This window comes from Myodes glareolus, chromosome 26 (genome assembly GCF_982192425.1).
Source record: "Myodes glareolus chromosome 26, mMyoGla1.1, whole genome shotgun sequence".
Taxonomy (NCBI): domain Eukaryota; kingdom Metazoa; phylum Chordata; class Mammalia; order Rodentia; family Cricetidae; genus Myodes; species Myodes glareolus.
Window position 1 is genome coordinate 11,493,172 of NC_142051.1, and position 14,860 is coordinate 11,508,031.

Genomic DNA, 14,860 nt, shown 5'->3' on the forward strand with positions numbered 1-14,860 from the left:
TCCTGAGTGGCGGACGTGAGGGTGAGGCGGAGCCAGTGCCAGCGTGCCGCTTTCTGATTGGTAGACTCTTGGACCCGGCCCCTAAGAGGAGGGGAAGGTCAGCGTAAAAGATCTTCGCTCCGCGCTCCAGAGGTCAGTAGCTCGAGTCTAACACGTCGATCATATCATGTTGAAGATGAACGGGTGGCCGCGACACAGCCAAAATAAAAGCCGGAACCTGAGGAGAGAGGCGAGTACCGACCCCGTGTACCCCTTACCTTCCCGTCCTCGCCCGCATAGCTGTTCCATAAAGTTGCGGCCGACTGCTCTTGAGGATGCAGCCCCACCCCTTCCACAGTGAGCTTGTAGACGGAGGGAGGGGTGAAGGCGGGGAATCCCTGATTCAGGAGCGGTGCTTTCAGGCCCTTCTGCCTTTGGGCGATTGCATCACCGTTCTCCGTCTCGAGTTGGTCTGTGCTCTGTGCCGCTAGGCAAAGGGCCTCCGGTTGCCCTCGAGAACTTTATTCTCTATATGGCGAACTTCGGGCCATCTTAAGCCAGTCCAGGGAAAGGCGGAGCAGCAGGACACACCCCCATATAGGGGACTCTGACCGTTTTCACTTCTCCAACGGCTTCATTACCCCCAACTTTCAAGCGCCTCAGGGGCCAGCATGGCCACTTTAGTTGCTGACCCTAAAGTTCAAGAGAATCCTAGAGACTTACAGACCTTTGCGTGTGGGGGTGCTGGTGGGAGGAGCATGGATGGGTTTTCCCCTTTTCCCTCCAGAGGTTTCTGAACAAGAAGAGCAGCCTGGATAACTGTGGGAATTATTTGGGATCTCTCCAGGGTCTTGTGCTTCTCCCGGGGTTGATCTCTGTCTCTTTCCTCGGCCCTGTCTCCTATCTAATCTCTGTAACCATTGCATCAGGCCGGCCCACTGTTTGTCTCTGTGCCCTCTGGCCTGGGTCGCTGATGAAAGCCAGGTCCCACACACTGGAAGACCAAGGGAGTTTCCCCCCAGAGGACTGCCCTGCAGAGAAACATTCAGGGCAATATTGCATCTCCAGTCCCCAGAGACAGAGACCTCCAGTCCCCAGAGTCAGGCAGCTCCGTCTCTGCCTCTGGGCTTAATTCTCCTCTCTCTTTAAGGGAAATTGGGGGAGTGTTTTTTTTTTCTTCCTATTCATGCCTAACAAATGCTTAATAAGCACCGACTATGTGCCAAACATTTGTGGACCCAGGGTATATTAGGAGCAAAAGGTAAAACTGCTCTCAAAATAGCTTATATTTCAGCAGAAAGCTAAAGCACCATGGGGGAAAAAAAAAACAAAAGCAGAGAATAGAGTGCTCAGGACTGTGGCTAGAGCTTTGTTCATGTCATGTTCACTCACTGGGATCGTAAGTGAAAGACCCACAGAAGGTGAGCATGTGCCCTGCAGATAAACTGGAAGAGCTTTCCAGAAGGAGCAGCCAGAGCACACCTGGTAGACCAGGGCAGTGGGCTGGACTGGAGTGGATGTGAGAGAGGGTGGTGGAACGTGTAGAGCCTTGAGTCTCAGAGTGTTAGTCTTCAACAATCATGACACAGGAAGCCATTGGAGGGATCTGAGCCTAGTGTCGTGTGTATTTAGTTCTAGCACTCAGAGAGGCAGGGGCAGGCATATCTCTTGAGTTTGGGGCCAGCCAGGGCTATATAGTGAATCCTCAAAATAAACGAATACAAAAGTAAAGGGTTGGGGATGTAGCTCAGTGGTGGACTGCTTGCCTGCTATAGAGAAGACTCTTATGGCCAACCTCCAGCCATGAAAATAAAAAAATAACAGACAATAGAAATGGGAGTTCTCAGCTGGGCAGTGGTGGCACACGCCTTTAATCCAGCACTTGGGAGGCAGAGGCAATCAAATCTCTGTGAGTTGGAGGCCAGCCTGGTCTACATACTGGGTTCCAAGACAACTACGGCTACATAGTGAGACCCTGTCTTGGAAATTAAAAAATGGGAGCTCTCTTGAAGGTGGCTTCCACAGTAATCTTGAAGAGGGATGATAAATTGATTTCCATTTGAAAATAATGTAATAGAAATACTTAGGCTTGAGGTACTTAAAAAGAATATATTAGCTGGGAGATGGTGGCGCACGCCTTTAATCCCAGCACTTGGAGGCAGAGGCAGGTGGATTTCTAAGAGTTCGAGGCCAGCCTGGTCAGCTAGGACCATTACAGAGTGAAACCCTGTCTTGAAAAAACAAACAAAAAAGAATGTATTAAAGTTGCCAGTGCGTTAGACTGAGTTGTGGAGTGTGAGAGGAGGAAGCAAGGAGATTGTTTTGGGGTTTTGTTTTTTGGTTTTTTTTTTTTTTTTAAGCAACTAGAGTTGCCACTTAAAATGATACAACCTTGGAAAGAAAAGCCCAGTAGGACATTGTTGTAACTGTAATGCCTGCTAGACATTCAAAAGGAGATAGTGAGTAGACAGACAGCAGAACTGGAAGATCCCTGAATGGGCCTAGACCAGAGGCTGCCAGCGTGAGAATGGAGCCGGGCATTTGCAGCAAGTGCCCTGAATTTCTCCCCTCCCTATAGTTCAGTCCTCCCTCTGGCACCCTTGAGGTCTATCTTGAATTTAGAAAAAGCTTAGTTGGCTAGAACTTTGCTATTATGTAATCAGGACTACAAATGTCAGCAACTAAAAATAAATCAAGCTTGCCTGTCCTTGGAATTGGCGTCAGGGGTGTGTGTGTGTGTGTGTGTGTTTAATACAAGGAAAGAACTACAGTCTGGTCTACAGAGCTAGTTTCAGAATAGCCAGAACTACACAGAGAAGCCCTGGTTTGAAAAACCAAGAAAAATGGGGGAGGAATTAGAGAAGGGTCAGAGGCTGGAGGCAGAGAACCTGATTCTTCCCTTTCTAACAGTAAACATTTATCTTTGTTCTTTGCAGTGTTCCAGAAGGAAGTGTATCTTCATACATCACCATACCTGAAAATAGGTAAACTTAACTAACCCCTTCTCAAAGTCAACTCCCAATGCTGCTTAGGGCTGCTTTGCTGGGGCAGTAGTTAGGTGTGATCTGAACAAGTTTCTACTGTCAGACCATGTCTTTCTCTGACCCCCTAGCATTATTTTTAGAGCACTTCCTGGTTGAAAGCTGGCTGCACAGCCAGCCTCAACAATGGCTATAGGTTTGTCTTTCCAATTCAGTCCACACCAAGGTTGTGACTGGGTTTCTCTCCCACCCACCAGTTTCCAAATAACCACTGAGGCTTAATATTACAAACTATTGGGCCTGTTAGCTCAAGCTTATTATTAACTAGCTTAGAACTTCAATTAACCCATTTCTGTTATTCTATAATTTATCACAAAGCTCGTGGCTTGTTACCTCACATCTTGCTTCCCCAGCAGCTGCTGGTATCTCCCTGACTCCACCTTCTTTCTCCCTGTATCTCTGCTTGGATTTCCTACCTAGCTATATTCTGCCTGGCTATAGGCCAAATTAGCTTCTTTATTAACCAATGGTAGTAAAACATACATACATACATAGCATATAAAGGGTATTCCACATCAAAACCCCAAGGACCTTTTGTTCAAGCTTCCCCACACATGAGAAAGGGACACAAGTGGCTTAGTAATTATCCCTGGAATTTACCAGCGGTGTTCCCAAGTGAGTTGAATACTTTTACTATAATCCCGTAAGAATATATATATATATATATATATATATATACATAGCCAAGCATAATGCCTCATACCTGTAATCTCAGAACTTGAGAGGCAGGGGCAAGAGGATCATGAAGTTCAAGACCAGCCTGAGCTAGCTATAGTAAGACTATATCTCAATAAAAAGTATGTTCTTAGGAGTTGGAGAGATGGCTCAGTGGTTGAGAGCACTTGCTGCTCTTGCAGAGGACCTGGTTCAGTTCCCAGATCCCACATGGTTGCTTAAAACCATCTGACTCTACTTGCTAGGGAACCCATTCCCTCTTCTGGCCTCCATGTGCACCAGGCACACAGCACACATACATAGATACAGACAATAAAGTAAATAGATCTGAATGTGTGTTCAGGCTGGATTGGGGGTATAGTTCAGCATTTGTGTGTGAGACACTAGGTTTCATTGATCTCCAAGATGACACACAAAAATGTACTTCATGTTTTCTTTAGTCCTGGTAGTTGTTATAGCCGCATATATAAAAGGCTCTGCTTCAATTCCCAGTACAACAAAAAATAATGAAAAACCAAAACAAACAAACAAAAAATGGAAATAGAGGCTAGAGAGAAAACTCATCAGTTAAGCACACTTGCTTTTCCGGTGGGCCCAAACTGGGTTTCCAAGATCCCCATCAGGTGGCTCACAGCTGAACTCGAGCTCCAGATCGAATGCCTTCCCCTGCCCCCGACACTGCACTCATGTGACCACATGCATACACATAAAACTTTTTATAGAAACAATAGAAAGGCTACTACACAATATTTTATTTACATTTATTGATTTTGGGGTTTTTTTTTATTATTTGGTTTTTCAAGACAGGGTTTCTCTGTGTAGCCCTGGCTGTCCTATGACTCAGTCTATAGACTCAAACTCAGAGATCCTGCTGCCTCTGCTTTCTGGGTGCTGGGATTAAACACCACCGCCTGGCGGGTTTAGTAGTTCTTTCCTGTACTAGGTGACTCTGGTGGAATCAAACTGTGGTTGTTAGGCTTGATTGGTGACAGGTACTTCTAGTTACTCGGCTGTTTCCCCATCCCTACGTTCATTATATTGTGTGCCCGTGTGTATGCAATGGTATTCATGTGGAGGTCAGAGAACAACTTGTAGGCCATGGTTTTCCATCCCTACCCCCTGCCAATGTGGCTTTCAATGATTGACAGCCCAGGCCCCTAACTGACCCACAAGATTATTTTAATTTTTAAATCCTAAGTGTTAAAACAGACACGAGTTTACCAGCCGTGGTGAGTGGAACCTTTACCCTGTATGTCCTTTTCTAGAACCCAGTCCAACCACAGACATGGCAGCTGAGTCCCTGCCTTTCACCTTGGACACAGTGTCCAGCTGGGAGCTGGAAGCCTGGTATGAGGATCTGCAGGAGGTGCTGTCCTCAGATGAAAATGGGGGTCCCTATATCTCATCCCCTGGAAACGAAGAGGTGAGAGAGAATGCTGGTCTGGAGATGGGCAAGCAGGAATGGCGGTGCACACCTGCAATCCTGACACTTGCCAAGTGGAGGCGAGAGGCTTTGCCTCAATGGCCAGCCTAAGTTTAGTGAGTTTGAGTCTGGCCTCTTTCAGAAGACCCACAAAACTGGGGAGTATGTTTGCCTCTTCACAACTATTTGCCTCTTCGCAACTAATACCCATCTCCCTTTCTTTACTTCCTTAAAGGAGGAGTCAAAGACCTTCACTACTCTTGACCCCGCATCCCTAGCTTGGCTGACTGAGGAGCCAGGGCCAGCAGAGGTCACAAGCTCCTCCCGGAGTCCTCGCTCTCCGGATTCCAGTCAGAGCTCTATGGCTCAGGAGGAAGAGGAAGATCAAGGAAGAACTAGGAAACGGAAACAGAGTGGTCAGTGCCCAGCCCGGGGTGGAAAGCAACGCATGAAGGAGAGAGAACAGGAGAATGAGAGAAAAGTGGCCCAGCTAGCTGAAGAGAATGAGCAACTCAAGCGGGAAATCGAGCGCCTGACCAGGGAGGTGGAGGCCACTCGCCGGGCTCTGATCGACCGCATGGTAAATCTGCACCAAGCATGAACAATTGGGACCATCATTCCCCAAATGGATGTGACCCTCAACTGCATGTTGAGTAGGGAAAACAAAGGCTCTCAGCTTGTGTATATGTATATATTGTACATTCTTTATTGTTGTCCATACCCAGTAAAGGGACTTTCTAACAACACGTCCTCTCACTTTTTCTTCTTGCCTTTAGGAGTTTCAATGGGTTTCCCCTCAGCCAAAGCCAACTGTTTCTTTAGATCCAAGAGTTTAGTCACTTCTGCAGCAACCTGGTTCTTGTCGGCCTTTTGTGCTTTCAGTTCTCGGACGATGTTACCCTAAGAGAGGGATGGGAGGTGAGGCCAGGAAGGACCTGTGTAGGATTGGTCACCTCCAGCCCTGCTCAGGTCATAAGCTCCACACCTGTTTGGTCACTTCATCCATCAGCATCTGTATCTGCTGTGGCCCAGCCGCTGGAACCGCCTCCACAACTGCTGACTTAGGGGGTCCTTTAGCCTGGAGAAGAGCAGGAGATTTATTACTTGCTGCCATAACTTCCTCTGGCGTCTAGTGTGACATAACAGCTCAGAGGAAATGGTTACCTTTAACTCCGAGGACTCTTCTAGCTAAGACAGGAAAGGAAAACTCAAGTGAGGAGGCAGCGAGGCCAGAGGTGGGAGGAGAGGAATGAAGGCGGCCTGGGGAGATTAAAGTGGGAGGAGAGGACAGAGGACAGGACGGCTGGGGAGATTATGGTGGCACTGCCCTGCCTGCCCGGGAGGGCACAGTCCAGCTTGCTCACCTGGCCCCCTCCAAAGCGCTGCCTCAGATTTTCAATCTGGTCATTTTCTAGTTTCTGGAACAAAGGACTGACCTGTGGAAACAGGTCAGAATCAATCACCGATACCCTCTACTGCCCCCACCCTTCCTGACACTTAGCGATCGCAGATGCTTTACAAGATATAGGAGTCTGGCACTGGGCAAATGCCCAACAGTGTCAAGGGTTCACAGAAGGCAGCAGTTTCTAAGAAGGGCCAGCACTCTTCAGTGGAGTGTAAAATAAATGGTAATACAAAGGAGACAGGGTTAGTGTACATATTCATCACCTAGTGTAAGGAAATGGCTAAGAGATCAGGTCACCATGGTCATCTCCAACCGTTTCTATACTGTGCCACTTCCTGGCTTCTGACATGAAGGATATATGGATAGTACTGTGCTCACAAACTGATACAATAACCTTCTATAAGAAGTCCAAGTTCAGAATTGCAGAGGGTTCTGAGAACAGCTGCAGAGCCCAGCACCTCAAAACCAGGGACTTTTAGGTCTCTGACCTCACCCCAAAGGCAGCCCCATAAAAGTAAGAATTTTGAGTTGGCCAGCTCTGCTAACATTGAGGAGACCTACTGTGCCTATCCGGTGACCTGCTGGTAAGGTACAGATGAAGTTTGTGACAAGGATGCGGCAAGCTGGGAGGGGAAGCTGGAGCTGGGTCTGGATGGTGGCGCTCACTGTGGGCATGTACGGCTGCAGCATGACAGACAGCAAGGCAGCTATGTTCACTGCCACACCTGTCACCGTGCCCGCCCGCTGCCTGAGAAAAAAGAGATAAGTCAAAGTCACCAAGAAGACACAGCATGTCACTTAATTCCTATAGCCAGCCATAGCTCCTGAACACACCTGTCCTCCTCATTTCCTTTAATCCGTTTCCAGGGCTCGTTCACTTGAATGTATTGGTTGCCATGTCGAGATATGGTAAGGATACTGCGCAAGGCATCCCGGATCCTGGGAAGGGAGGAGGCAAGTACATGGGACTGTCAACCACAGTAGTGGTTGTGACTGTGTGATTGTTGGAAGTTACTTACCGAACCTTTTCCAGCAGCTGGTGATAGTGCTGGAGCTCCCAGGAGATGTGGGCCAGCAGGCGTCTGTCATCGTGGGTAAGTACCATCTCAGGCACACAACCCCCAAAAAACTTAGACACAAACATGCCAGCTCTTGGGGTGGGGGAAAGAAAAGACAAAGTTACTGTCCAGTTTCCTTAGAGAAATGTCATCCCACTTCCATAACTCTTCATGCTCAGGCAGATGGCTCAGCAGAGAAAGGCTGCCAGCCATGCCCAATGACCTGAGTTCAATCCCTGGAATCAACACAGTGGAGGAAGAACTGACTCAGGTTGCACGCTCGTGTTCACTATGACTCAGGTTACACGTTCATGTTCACTGCAGTGTGTCAACAGCACCCAACGCACAAACAGTACAGAGATGTCAAAAATCCAAAACACTTCTTCCTTGTGGCATCCCTGGGCTCTCATACTGGAAGTAGAGCTTAAATCTTACATTTTCCTCTCCCTCTCCTAAAAACATGATTCTGGAGCCAAGTAGTATTGGTGTATGCACTCGTGAGGCAGAGGCAGGCAAAGCCAGCCTTGTCTACAGAGCGAGTTCTAGGACAGCTAGGACTGTTACACAGAGAAACCCTGTCTTGAAAAAAAAAATGTGATTCAATAAAGAAATGAGTTAAGCAATTATATATTTTTAGAAGTAAATATTTAGAATTACCAAATTGAAGTGTGTTATAAGCTAACAAATAGTCTAATAAAGGCTGCTAAATGTGTTTAAGGGCCAAGTTAAAGGTCCAGAACTTTGAAGCGTCTCAAGTCGTGGAGGGGGGGGGCACACGTGAATATCTGTGCTTGTGTGTAGAGGATCAAATTCAGAGCTCTGAATTTGACAAACACAATATAACTCACAAAAATTCACTTGTTGACCAACTCCACCAAACCACCTACCTACAGCTAACTTGCCTCAAGAAAACAGGTTAGCATATGCTGGCACGGTAGCCATCCACCCACAGGACCAACTTTCCCCACTCCCTTTCTATCAGCCACCCGCACTAAGGACTCCCCCCCATTAGTGTGCACCTCTCCACAGGTTCCTTCCTACCTGTTGATGAAGTTGCCCAGGTTGTTCAGCAGCTCCGAATTGTTTTTAATCAACATGTCTGTCCAGGAGAAGGCACTGTCCTGGCCCTCAGGCCGAATGTACAGCAGATAGAAGCGCCAAATGTCAGCAGGGATCCCTGTATCCTGGGCCATGTCTCCAAACACACCTACCCCCCGGCTCTTAGAGAATTTCCCATCCTCATAATTCAGGTACTCTGGACAAAAGAGAAGGATTCAAATCACATCCTTCCCTCCCTCCCTCACTGCCTCTTCCCCTTTCTCTCGATGCCAAGTGTCCAAAAACACCTCTCTTGAAGAGCTGACAAGGCCATGGAGTTCCATGCTCTTGTTCTGGCCCTTTTTTTCTCTTGGTTTATAATAGTTTTAGCTTTATATCTTTGCTTTCAAGTTCTGTTTTCCCTCTTTTGGATGAACCCTATTTCATCTCAAGACATACCATAAGACCCAGTCCTGCCCAGGCTCCTCCTTAGCACTCCCTCCTTGTGCTCTGCCAGGGTACTTACCTGTGGCAATCAGGTTCTTGACTAAGGTATAGTTGTCCTCAGCGCCTAGGGCTGAGCAAGGGAAGACTAAGCCATGGAAGGGAACATTGTCTTTGGCCATGAACTGGTAAAGGTCCACCTAGGAGAATACATTGGAGGAGACTGCCTGGAACTTCCCACCCTCTTCCATAACTGTCCCCATAGACAGGTTAAGGCCTGCTTACTTGTTCTGGATTCTTCCACCATCTCTCCCACTGGTCTGTATAGTTGGCTGTGATGGACAGGTAGCCAATAGTGGCATCAAACCAGACATAAAATACCTGGAGGGAAACAATCAAGAATGAGCCCAAAGTCAACAGCATCAGCCGAGGCTGAGCATCTTAAGTTAAGACTTAACTTAAGAGGTATTTACCTTGTCCTCGAAACCTTCCAAAGGCACAGGGGTTCCCCATTTGAGGTCTCTGGTTATGCATCGTGGCTTGAGGCCATCTCGAAGCCAAGAGCGAATAATAAACCGGGCGTTGGGTGTCCAGTCACTGCCAGGCATGGTCTTCCCCAGCCAGTCCTCCAGCCGCTTTTCAAGCTAAGATGACAGAAACGGTGAGACAGGACTATCTCAGACATGTGGAGTGAGTACCAATGTTGTGAAATAGGACCTTAGATCCCCTGAGACTGGAGTTACAGGTTAATGAACTACAGTGTAGATGCTGGTCCTCTAGAAGAGCAGTCAGTGAACTACAGTGTGGATGTTGGTCCTCTGGAAGAGCAGTCAGTGTTCTTTTTTTTCTTCTAAATTTATTTATTTATTATGTATACATTGTTCTGTCTGTAGGTTGTGAGTCACCATATTGCTGCTGGGAGTTGAACTCAGGACCTCTGGAAGAGCAGCCAGTGCTCTTAACCTGAGCCATCTCTCCAGCCCCCAGTCAGTGTTCTTTCCAGACAGCATTTCTCTGTAACCTTAGAGGTTGTCCTGGAACTAGCTCTTGTAGACCAGGCTGGCCTTGAACTCACAGAGATCTACCTGCCTCTGCCTCCCAAGTGCTGTGATTTAAGGGTGTGCCACCACCACCCGGCGGCCAGTCAGTTTTCTTAAAGGCTAAGCTGTCTTTCCAGTACCAAGTCCTTGGATGTTTTGGGACAAAGTCTTATTATTTAGCCTGGTCTTGAACTCAATCTGTCCTCTACACTGGCCACATACAATCCTCCAGCGTATACCTGCCAAGTGATGGGTTATAGGTGTATACCACCATGCCCAGCATCTTTCTGTATTTCATAGTGTGTGTGTGCGTGTGTGCACACGTGTGCAAGCTAACATGTGGAGGCCAGAGTCAGAGTCGGTTCTTTTCTTCTACCATGTGGTATCAGAGATAGGTGGCAGGTGTCTTTACCCAGTGAACCATCTCTCCAAACACTTTGTGTTGAGACAGGATCTCACTGATCTAGTTTCAAATATGTAGATAAAGCTGGACTTGAAACCCTAATCCTTCTACTTGCTTTCTACTGTTGGAATTACAAATACGTAACGTCCAAAACGACTCAATGTTGAAAAAACATTAATTCCCAAAAGGTCAATTCTAAAATCATATTACATACAAGCATTCTAAATGGACTCAACAGGTTGTATGTTTATGTAACTATATATATATACATATATATATACGTATATATCTACATACATATATATACATATATATATATGTATCAAAAACAGAAAAAGTCATAGACTTGAGAGGGAGCAATTGGAGGGAGGAAAGGGAAGGGGGAAATGATGTAATCATACTTTTAATTTTTAAAGAAAGTTGAAACATTAATGACAATGAACCCGCGCAGTTTAGATGACTAAATACGGTGTTTGAAGTGCATCTATACAATGAAGTATTACAAGACCGCCAAGACAATGGGGCTGGAGAGATGCTCAGTGGTTAACAACACTTACTGTTTTTGCAGAGGCCTTGGTTTTGGTCCCCAGGACCCACATGGCAGCTAACAACTATCTGATTCCATCTCAGTTTCTCTAAGGCAGTGGCTCTCAACCTTCCTAATGCAGTTCTTCATGTTGTGGTGACCCCCAACAATCAAATTATTTCATTGCTACATCATAATTCACAAATGTAATTTTGCTGTTATGAATTGTAATGTAAATAAATATCTGGTATGTAAGATATGAGAGATGGTTCAGCCACCCTGTAAAAGGACTGGTCAACCCCCTCAACGGGGTTGCAACCCACATGTTAAGAACCACTACACATGTGGTAGACAGGCACACATGCAGCCAAACTCCCGTATACATAAAATAAAAAATTTTTTTATTATGTGTACAGTATTCTCAGTTTTCTGTCTGCATGTATGCCTGCAGGCCAGAAGAGGGCACCAGATCTCATTACAGATGATTGTGAGCCACCATGTGGTTGCTGGGAATTGAACTCAGGATCTTTGGAAGAACAGGCAGTGTTCTTAACCGCTGAGTCATCTCTCCAGCCCCAAATAAAAACATTCTTAAAAAAGAAAAATATTAGCTGGGTGGTGGTGGAGCACACCTTTAATCCCATCACTTGGGAGGCAGAGGCAGGTGGATCTCTGAGTTCGAGGCCAGCCTGGTCTACAAGAACTAGTTCCAGGACAGGCTCTAAAAAAAAAAAAAAAAAAAAAAAGAGAGAGAGAGTGAGAGAGAGGAGGAGAAGAAGAAGAAGAAGAAGAAGAAGAAGAAGAAGAAGAAGAAGAAGAAGAAGAAATAAAAATATTATTGGAATTAAAAATTTAGAATATGGGAGAGTATTGACTGCTCTTCCAGAGGTCCTGAGTTCAGTTCCCAGTAACCACATGTAGCTCACAACCATCTATAGTGCGATCTGGTGCCCTCTTCTGGCATGTAGGAAGAACACTGTATACATAATAAATAAATCTTAAAAAAAAATTTAGAATATGGTAGGGCACTGGTGATGCATGCCTTTAATCTCAGCACTCAGGAGGCAGAGGCAGGCAGATCTCTGTGAGTTCAAGGCCAGCCTGGCCTACAGAGCGAGTTCCAGGACAGGCTCCAAAGCTACAGAGAAACCCTGTCTCAAGAAACAAAACAAAACAACAACAACAAAAACTTTAGAATTATAGGGGTTGGAGAGATGGCTCAGAGGTTATCTTCCAGAGGTCCTGAGCTCAATTTCCAGCAATCCCAGGGTAGCTCATAACCATCTGTAATGAGATCTGGTGCCCTCTATTGGTGTGCAGCCTACATGAAAGCAGAACACTACATACATAATTAATTAATTAAAAAATATTTAGAATATTAGCCAGGTGTAGTGCTGCATGACTTTAGCGTAGCAACACAGTGAGACCCTGTCTTGGAAAAAAAAAAAAAACATAAAAAATAAAAGTTTTTTTTAACTTAGAATATGAAAAGCACATGAAAACAGCTAGACCTGGTTGTATGTCTGTCTGTAACCCAGTACTTGGAAGGTAGAGGGAGGAGGATCTGAAATTCAAGATCATCTGCAGCTAAATAGCAAGAGTCTAAGTCCCTCCTGTGTTATAACGGCACCCTGCTGGGAAAATAGTCTGTCTCATCACAATAATGTGCTAGTTTATTACTTTCTGAAATACAATCTTAGTGTCTGTAGTGAAGACCGGCTTTAAGTCCCTGCATCACCTTAGCGAGTGCTGAGGATGCTGGGACTGGCAGCGTGCAGTCACCACACCCAGTTGAACACAGCGACTTGAACAAACGAGGCAAGAACTCCACCACAACCTCTGTTCCCCGGCTGTAGAAAATGTTAACTAGAAATAAAAATGTTCTTCAGAGGATCCAAGTTCAGTTCCCAGCACCCACACTGGGTGGCTCACAGCTGCCAGGAGACCTGAGGCCCTCTCCTGTCTTCCTTGGGCGTCTACACACATGGCACACACAACAAAAACACTAAATTAAAAAGCTGGGCATGGTGGCACACACCTAAAAATAAAATAAATGAAACCACTTGAGAGTAACCGGCTGTCAGTGTGGGGCTGAGGCAGAGGAAAGGAGGCAGACTGAGGGAAAGACTGACTCACCTTAGGTAAGTCCAGAAACAGGTGCTGAGAGGACCTCACCACAGGGCACGACCGGCAGACTTTGCATTGAGGTTTCTGTAAAGAGAAGTAATCCTGGTGGGAGCAGGCAGGGCGAGGACTGGTGAGGGGAACAGTGCAGGCAAGCTGAGGGGCACGGAGGGACGGACCACTTAGCCTCACAGTTCACAAAGAGCCCATCCCCCAACATGTGGCCTCCTTGCACACAGAGAGGTGTGTCTGCACACCCTAGCGACTCGGGTCTCTGCTCTCACTCCCCAGAGCAATGAGTGTTCTCAGCCGAGGGCAGCTGCAGAGCACTGCACTGTACTCAGCTGTGTAAGGGAAAACGTGCAAGACACACAGCTCCTCTCCCAGGTCACAACCAGGAAAGGAAAGGGGGCGTGCCTGGGGCACAAGCATGGGCCTTTATAAAGCCAAATGGCAAGAAGTAGTTAATTCTGCAGTATAAAATGACCACAGACACTGGGAAATGACGGCAGAGGGATTAGCAGGTGACACTAATGAGTGGGAGCGGCGGCTCTCAGTATGTGGACCTGGCTGCATCTGGTCTACGTGCACAGACACTCACTGGTCCCTGCCCAAGGGCTTGGACTGAAGGCATACCCAGCTCTTTATTGTTGTTTTTGAGACAGAATCTCTCGAAGGCTGACCTCAAACTCCAGATCCCCTTGTATCTGTCTCCTGAGGGCTGGGACTGCAGGTGTGTGCTACCCTGCACGGCTGATCTAAGGGGGGCTGCTCTGTTTTGATGTGTTGATCTTGTGTGTGAGTGTGAGCCCATGGAGATCAGAGGACAGTTTTCCTTCCCACCATATGGATTCAGGGTTGCCAGGCTCGGCAGCAAATGCTTTTACCTGCTCAGCCATCCTGCCAACCCTGATCTGAGGTTCTGAAGATGAGACACACTAACTGTCTCATGATCTCTCTTCTGAAGCCCACATCTATTCCAACTGCCTTTTAAGACATCTATAGGCACCTCAGCTTAGCGACAGCAAACAGTGCTGCTGCATTCAGCTCCACACCTCATTCTCTTAGTCTTGCCTATGTCACAGATGGCACAACCATCTACCCAAGTCCCCATCTTCCCTTACGTGTTACTAGGGCTCAAAACCAGGATCTCACTCACGCTGGCCAAGTATTCTACCACTGATCTACACCTCCAACACAAGCCAAGAATTTCAAGTCACCTTTACCTGACTCTCCAGCACTTGTCCTCTAAGACATACCCCAAAGCAATTATTCTCTCCATTTCCCCGTATTAGTGACCTAATAGAAACTAGTCTAACATCTTCATCATCTTTCTGCATTCGAGCCTCCAGAGCTTTCTCCTCACTTTGGTTCGTCCCAACAATTTTCCATACAGCAGCAAACCACTCAACTAGAGTAATATCTAAACTTTCTCAATGTTCCCATGTGAGATAAAAGCCTGCCTTGTCCATTCCCTCATTCCCAGTCTGTAATTGGCCTATTAAAAGGACTCAAAAACATTTATTAAATAGCTGACTAAATAAATCAACAAACGAGCAAATTTAGACTAGACATCAAAAGTATTTATGAAAAAAAGAATAATCTGCCAGGTTTGGTGATGCATGCCTTTAATCCCAGCCCTTGTGAGCCAAAAGCAGGTGCATTCCTGGAGGCCAGCCTGGACTGCACAGAGTTCTAAGACAG

General features: G+C 46.6%; 3 protein-coding genes across 4 annotated transcripts in view; 2 read left to right on the top strand and 1 right to left on the bottom strand.

Moving 5' to 3' along the window:
- The first annotated feature begins 159 nt into the window (after positions 1 to 159).
- On the top strand, positions 160 to 5,491 carry LOC146889816 (DDIT3 upstream open reading frame protein). Its single transcript, XM_085683180.2, has 3 exons — positions 160 to 229; positions 2,916 to 2,963; positions 5,354 to 5,491. The coding sequence occupies exons 1-2, from the start codon at positions 167 to 169 to the stop codon at positions 2,955 to 2,957; spliced, it is 105 nt and encodes a 34-aa protein (XP_085539306.1). The 5' UTR covers positions 160 to 166; the 3' UTR covers positions 2,958 to 2,963; positions 5,354 to 5,491.
- Positions 4,981 to 5,864, top strand: Ddit3 (DNA damage inducible transcript 3). Its single transcript, XM_048418878.3, has 2 exons — positions 4,981 to 5,118; positions 5,354 to 5,864. The coding sequence occupies exons 1-2, from the start codon at positions 4,981 to 4,983 to the stop codon at positions 5,717 to 5,719; spliced, it is 504 nt and encodes a 167-aa protein (XP_048274835.3). The 3' UTR covers positions 5,720 to 5,864.
- Positions 5,796 to 14,860, bottom strand: part of Mars1 (methionyl-tRNA synthetase 1) — a 15,845-nt gene continuing 6,780 nt past the window's right edge. Inside the window, exons 11-22 of one of the 2 annotated variants that reach the window (XM_048418873.3) lie at positions 13,169 to 13,243; positions 9,537 to 9,707; positions 9,349 to 9,444; positions 9,146 to 9,263; positions 8,623 to 8,836; positions 7,543 to 7,674; positions 7,358 to 7,462; positions 7,085 to 7,271; positions 6,483 to 6,554; positions 6,283 to 6,306; positions 6,104 to 6,196; positions 5,796 to 6,018 (exon numbers count right to left, since the gene is read on the bottom strand). In XM_048418873.3, coding sequence (XP_048274830.3) covers positions 5,872 to 6,018; positions 6,104 to 6,196; positions 6,283 to 6,306; positions 6,483 to 6,554; positions 7,085 to 7,271; positions 7,358 to 7,462; positions 7,543 to 7,674; positions 8,623 to 8,836; positions 9,146 to 9,263; positions 9,349 to 9,444; positions 9,537 to 9,707; positions 13,169 to 13,243 — 1,434 coding nt within the window. In that variant the 3' untranslated portion in view covers positions 5,796 to 5,871. The remainder of the gene's footprint in view (positions 6,019 to 6,103; positions 6,197 to 6,282; positions 6,307 to 6,482; positions 6,555 to 7,084; positions 7,272 to 7,357; positions 7,463 to 7,542; positions 7,675 to 8,622; positions 8,837 to 9,145; positions 9,264 to 9,348; positions 9,445 to 9,536; positions 9,708 to 13,168; positions 13,244 to 14,860) is intronic. The other variant, XM_048418874.3, reaches the window with a different exon arrangement.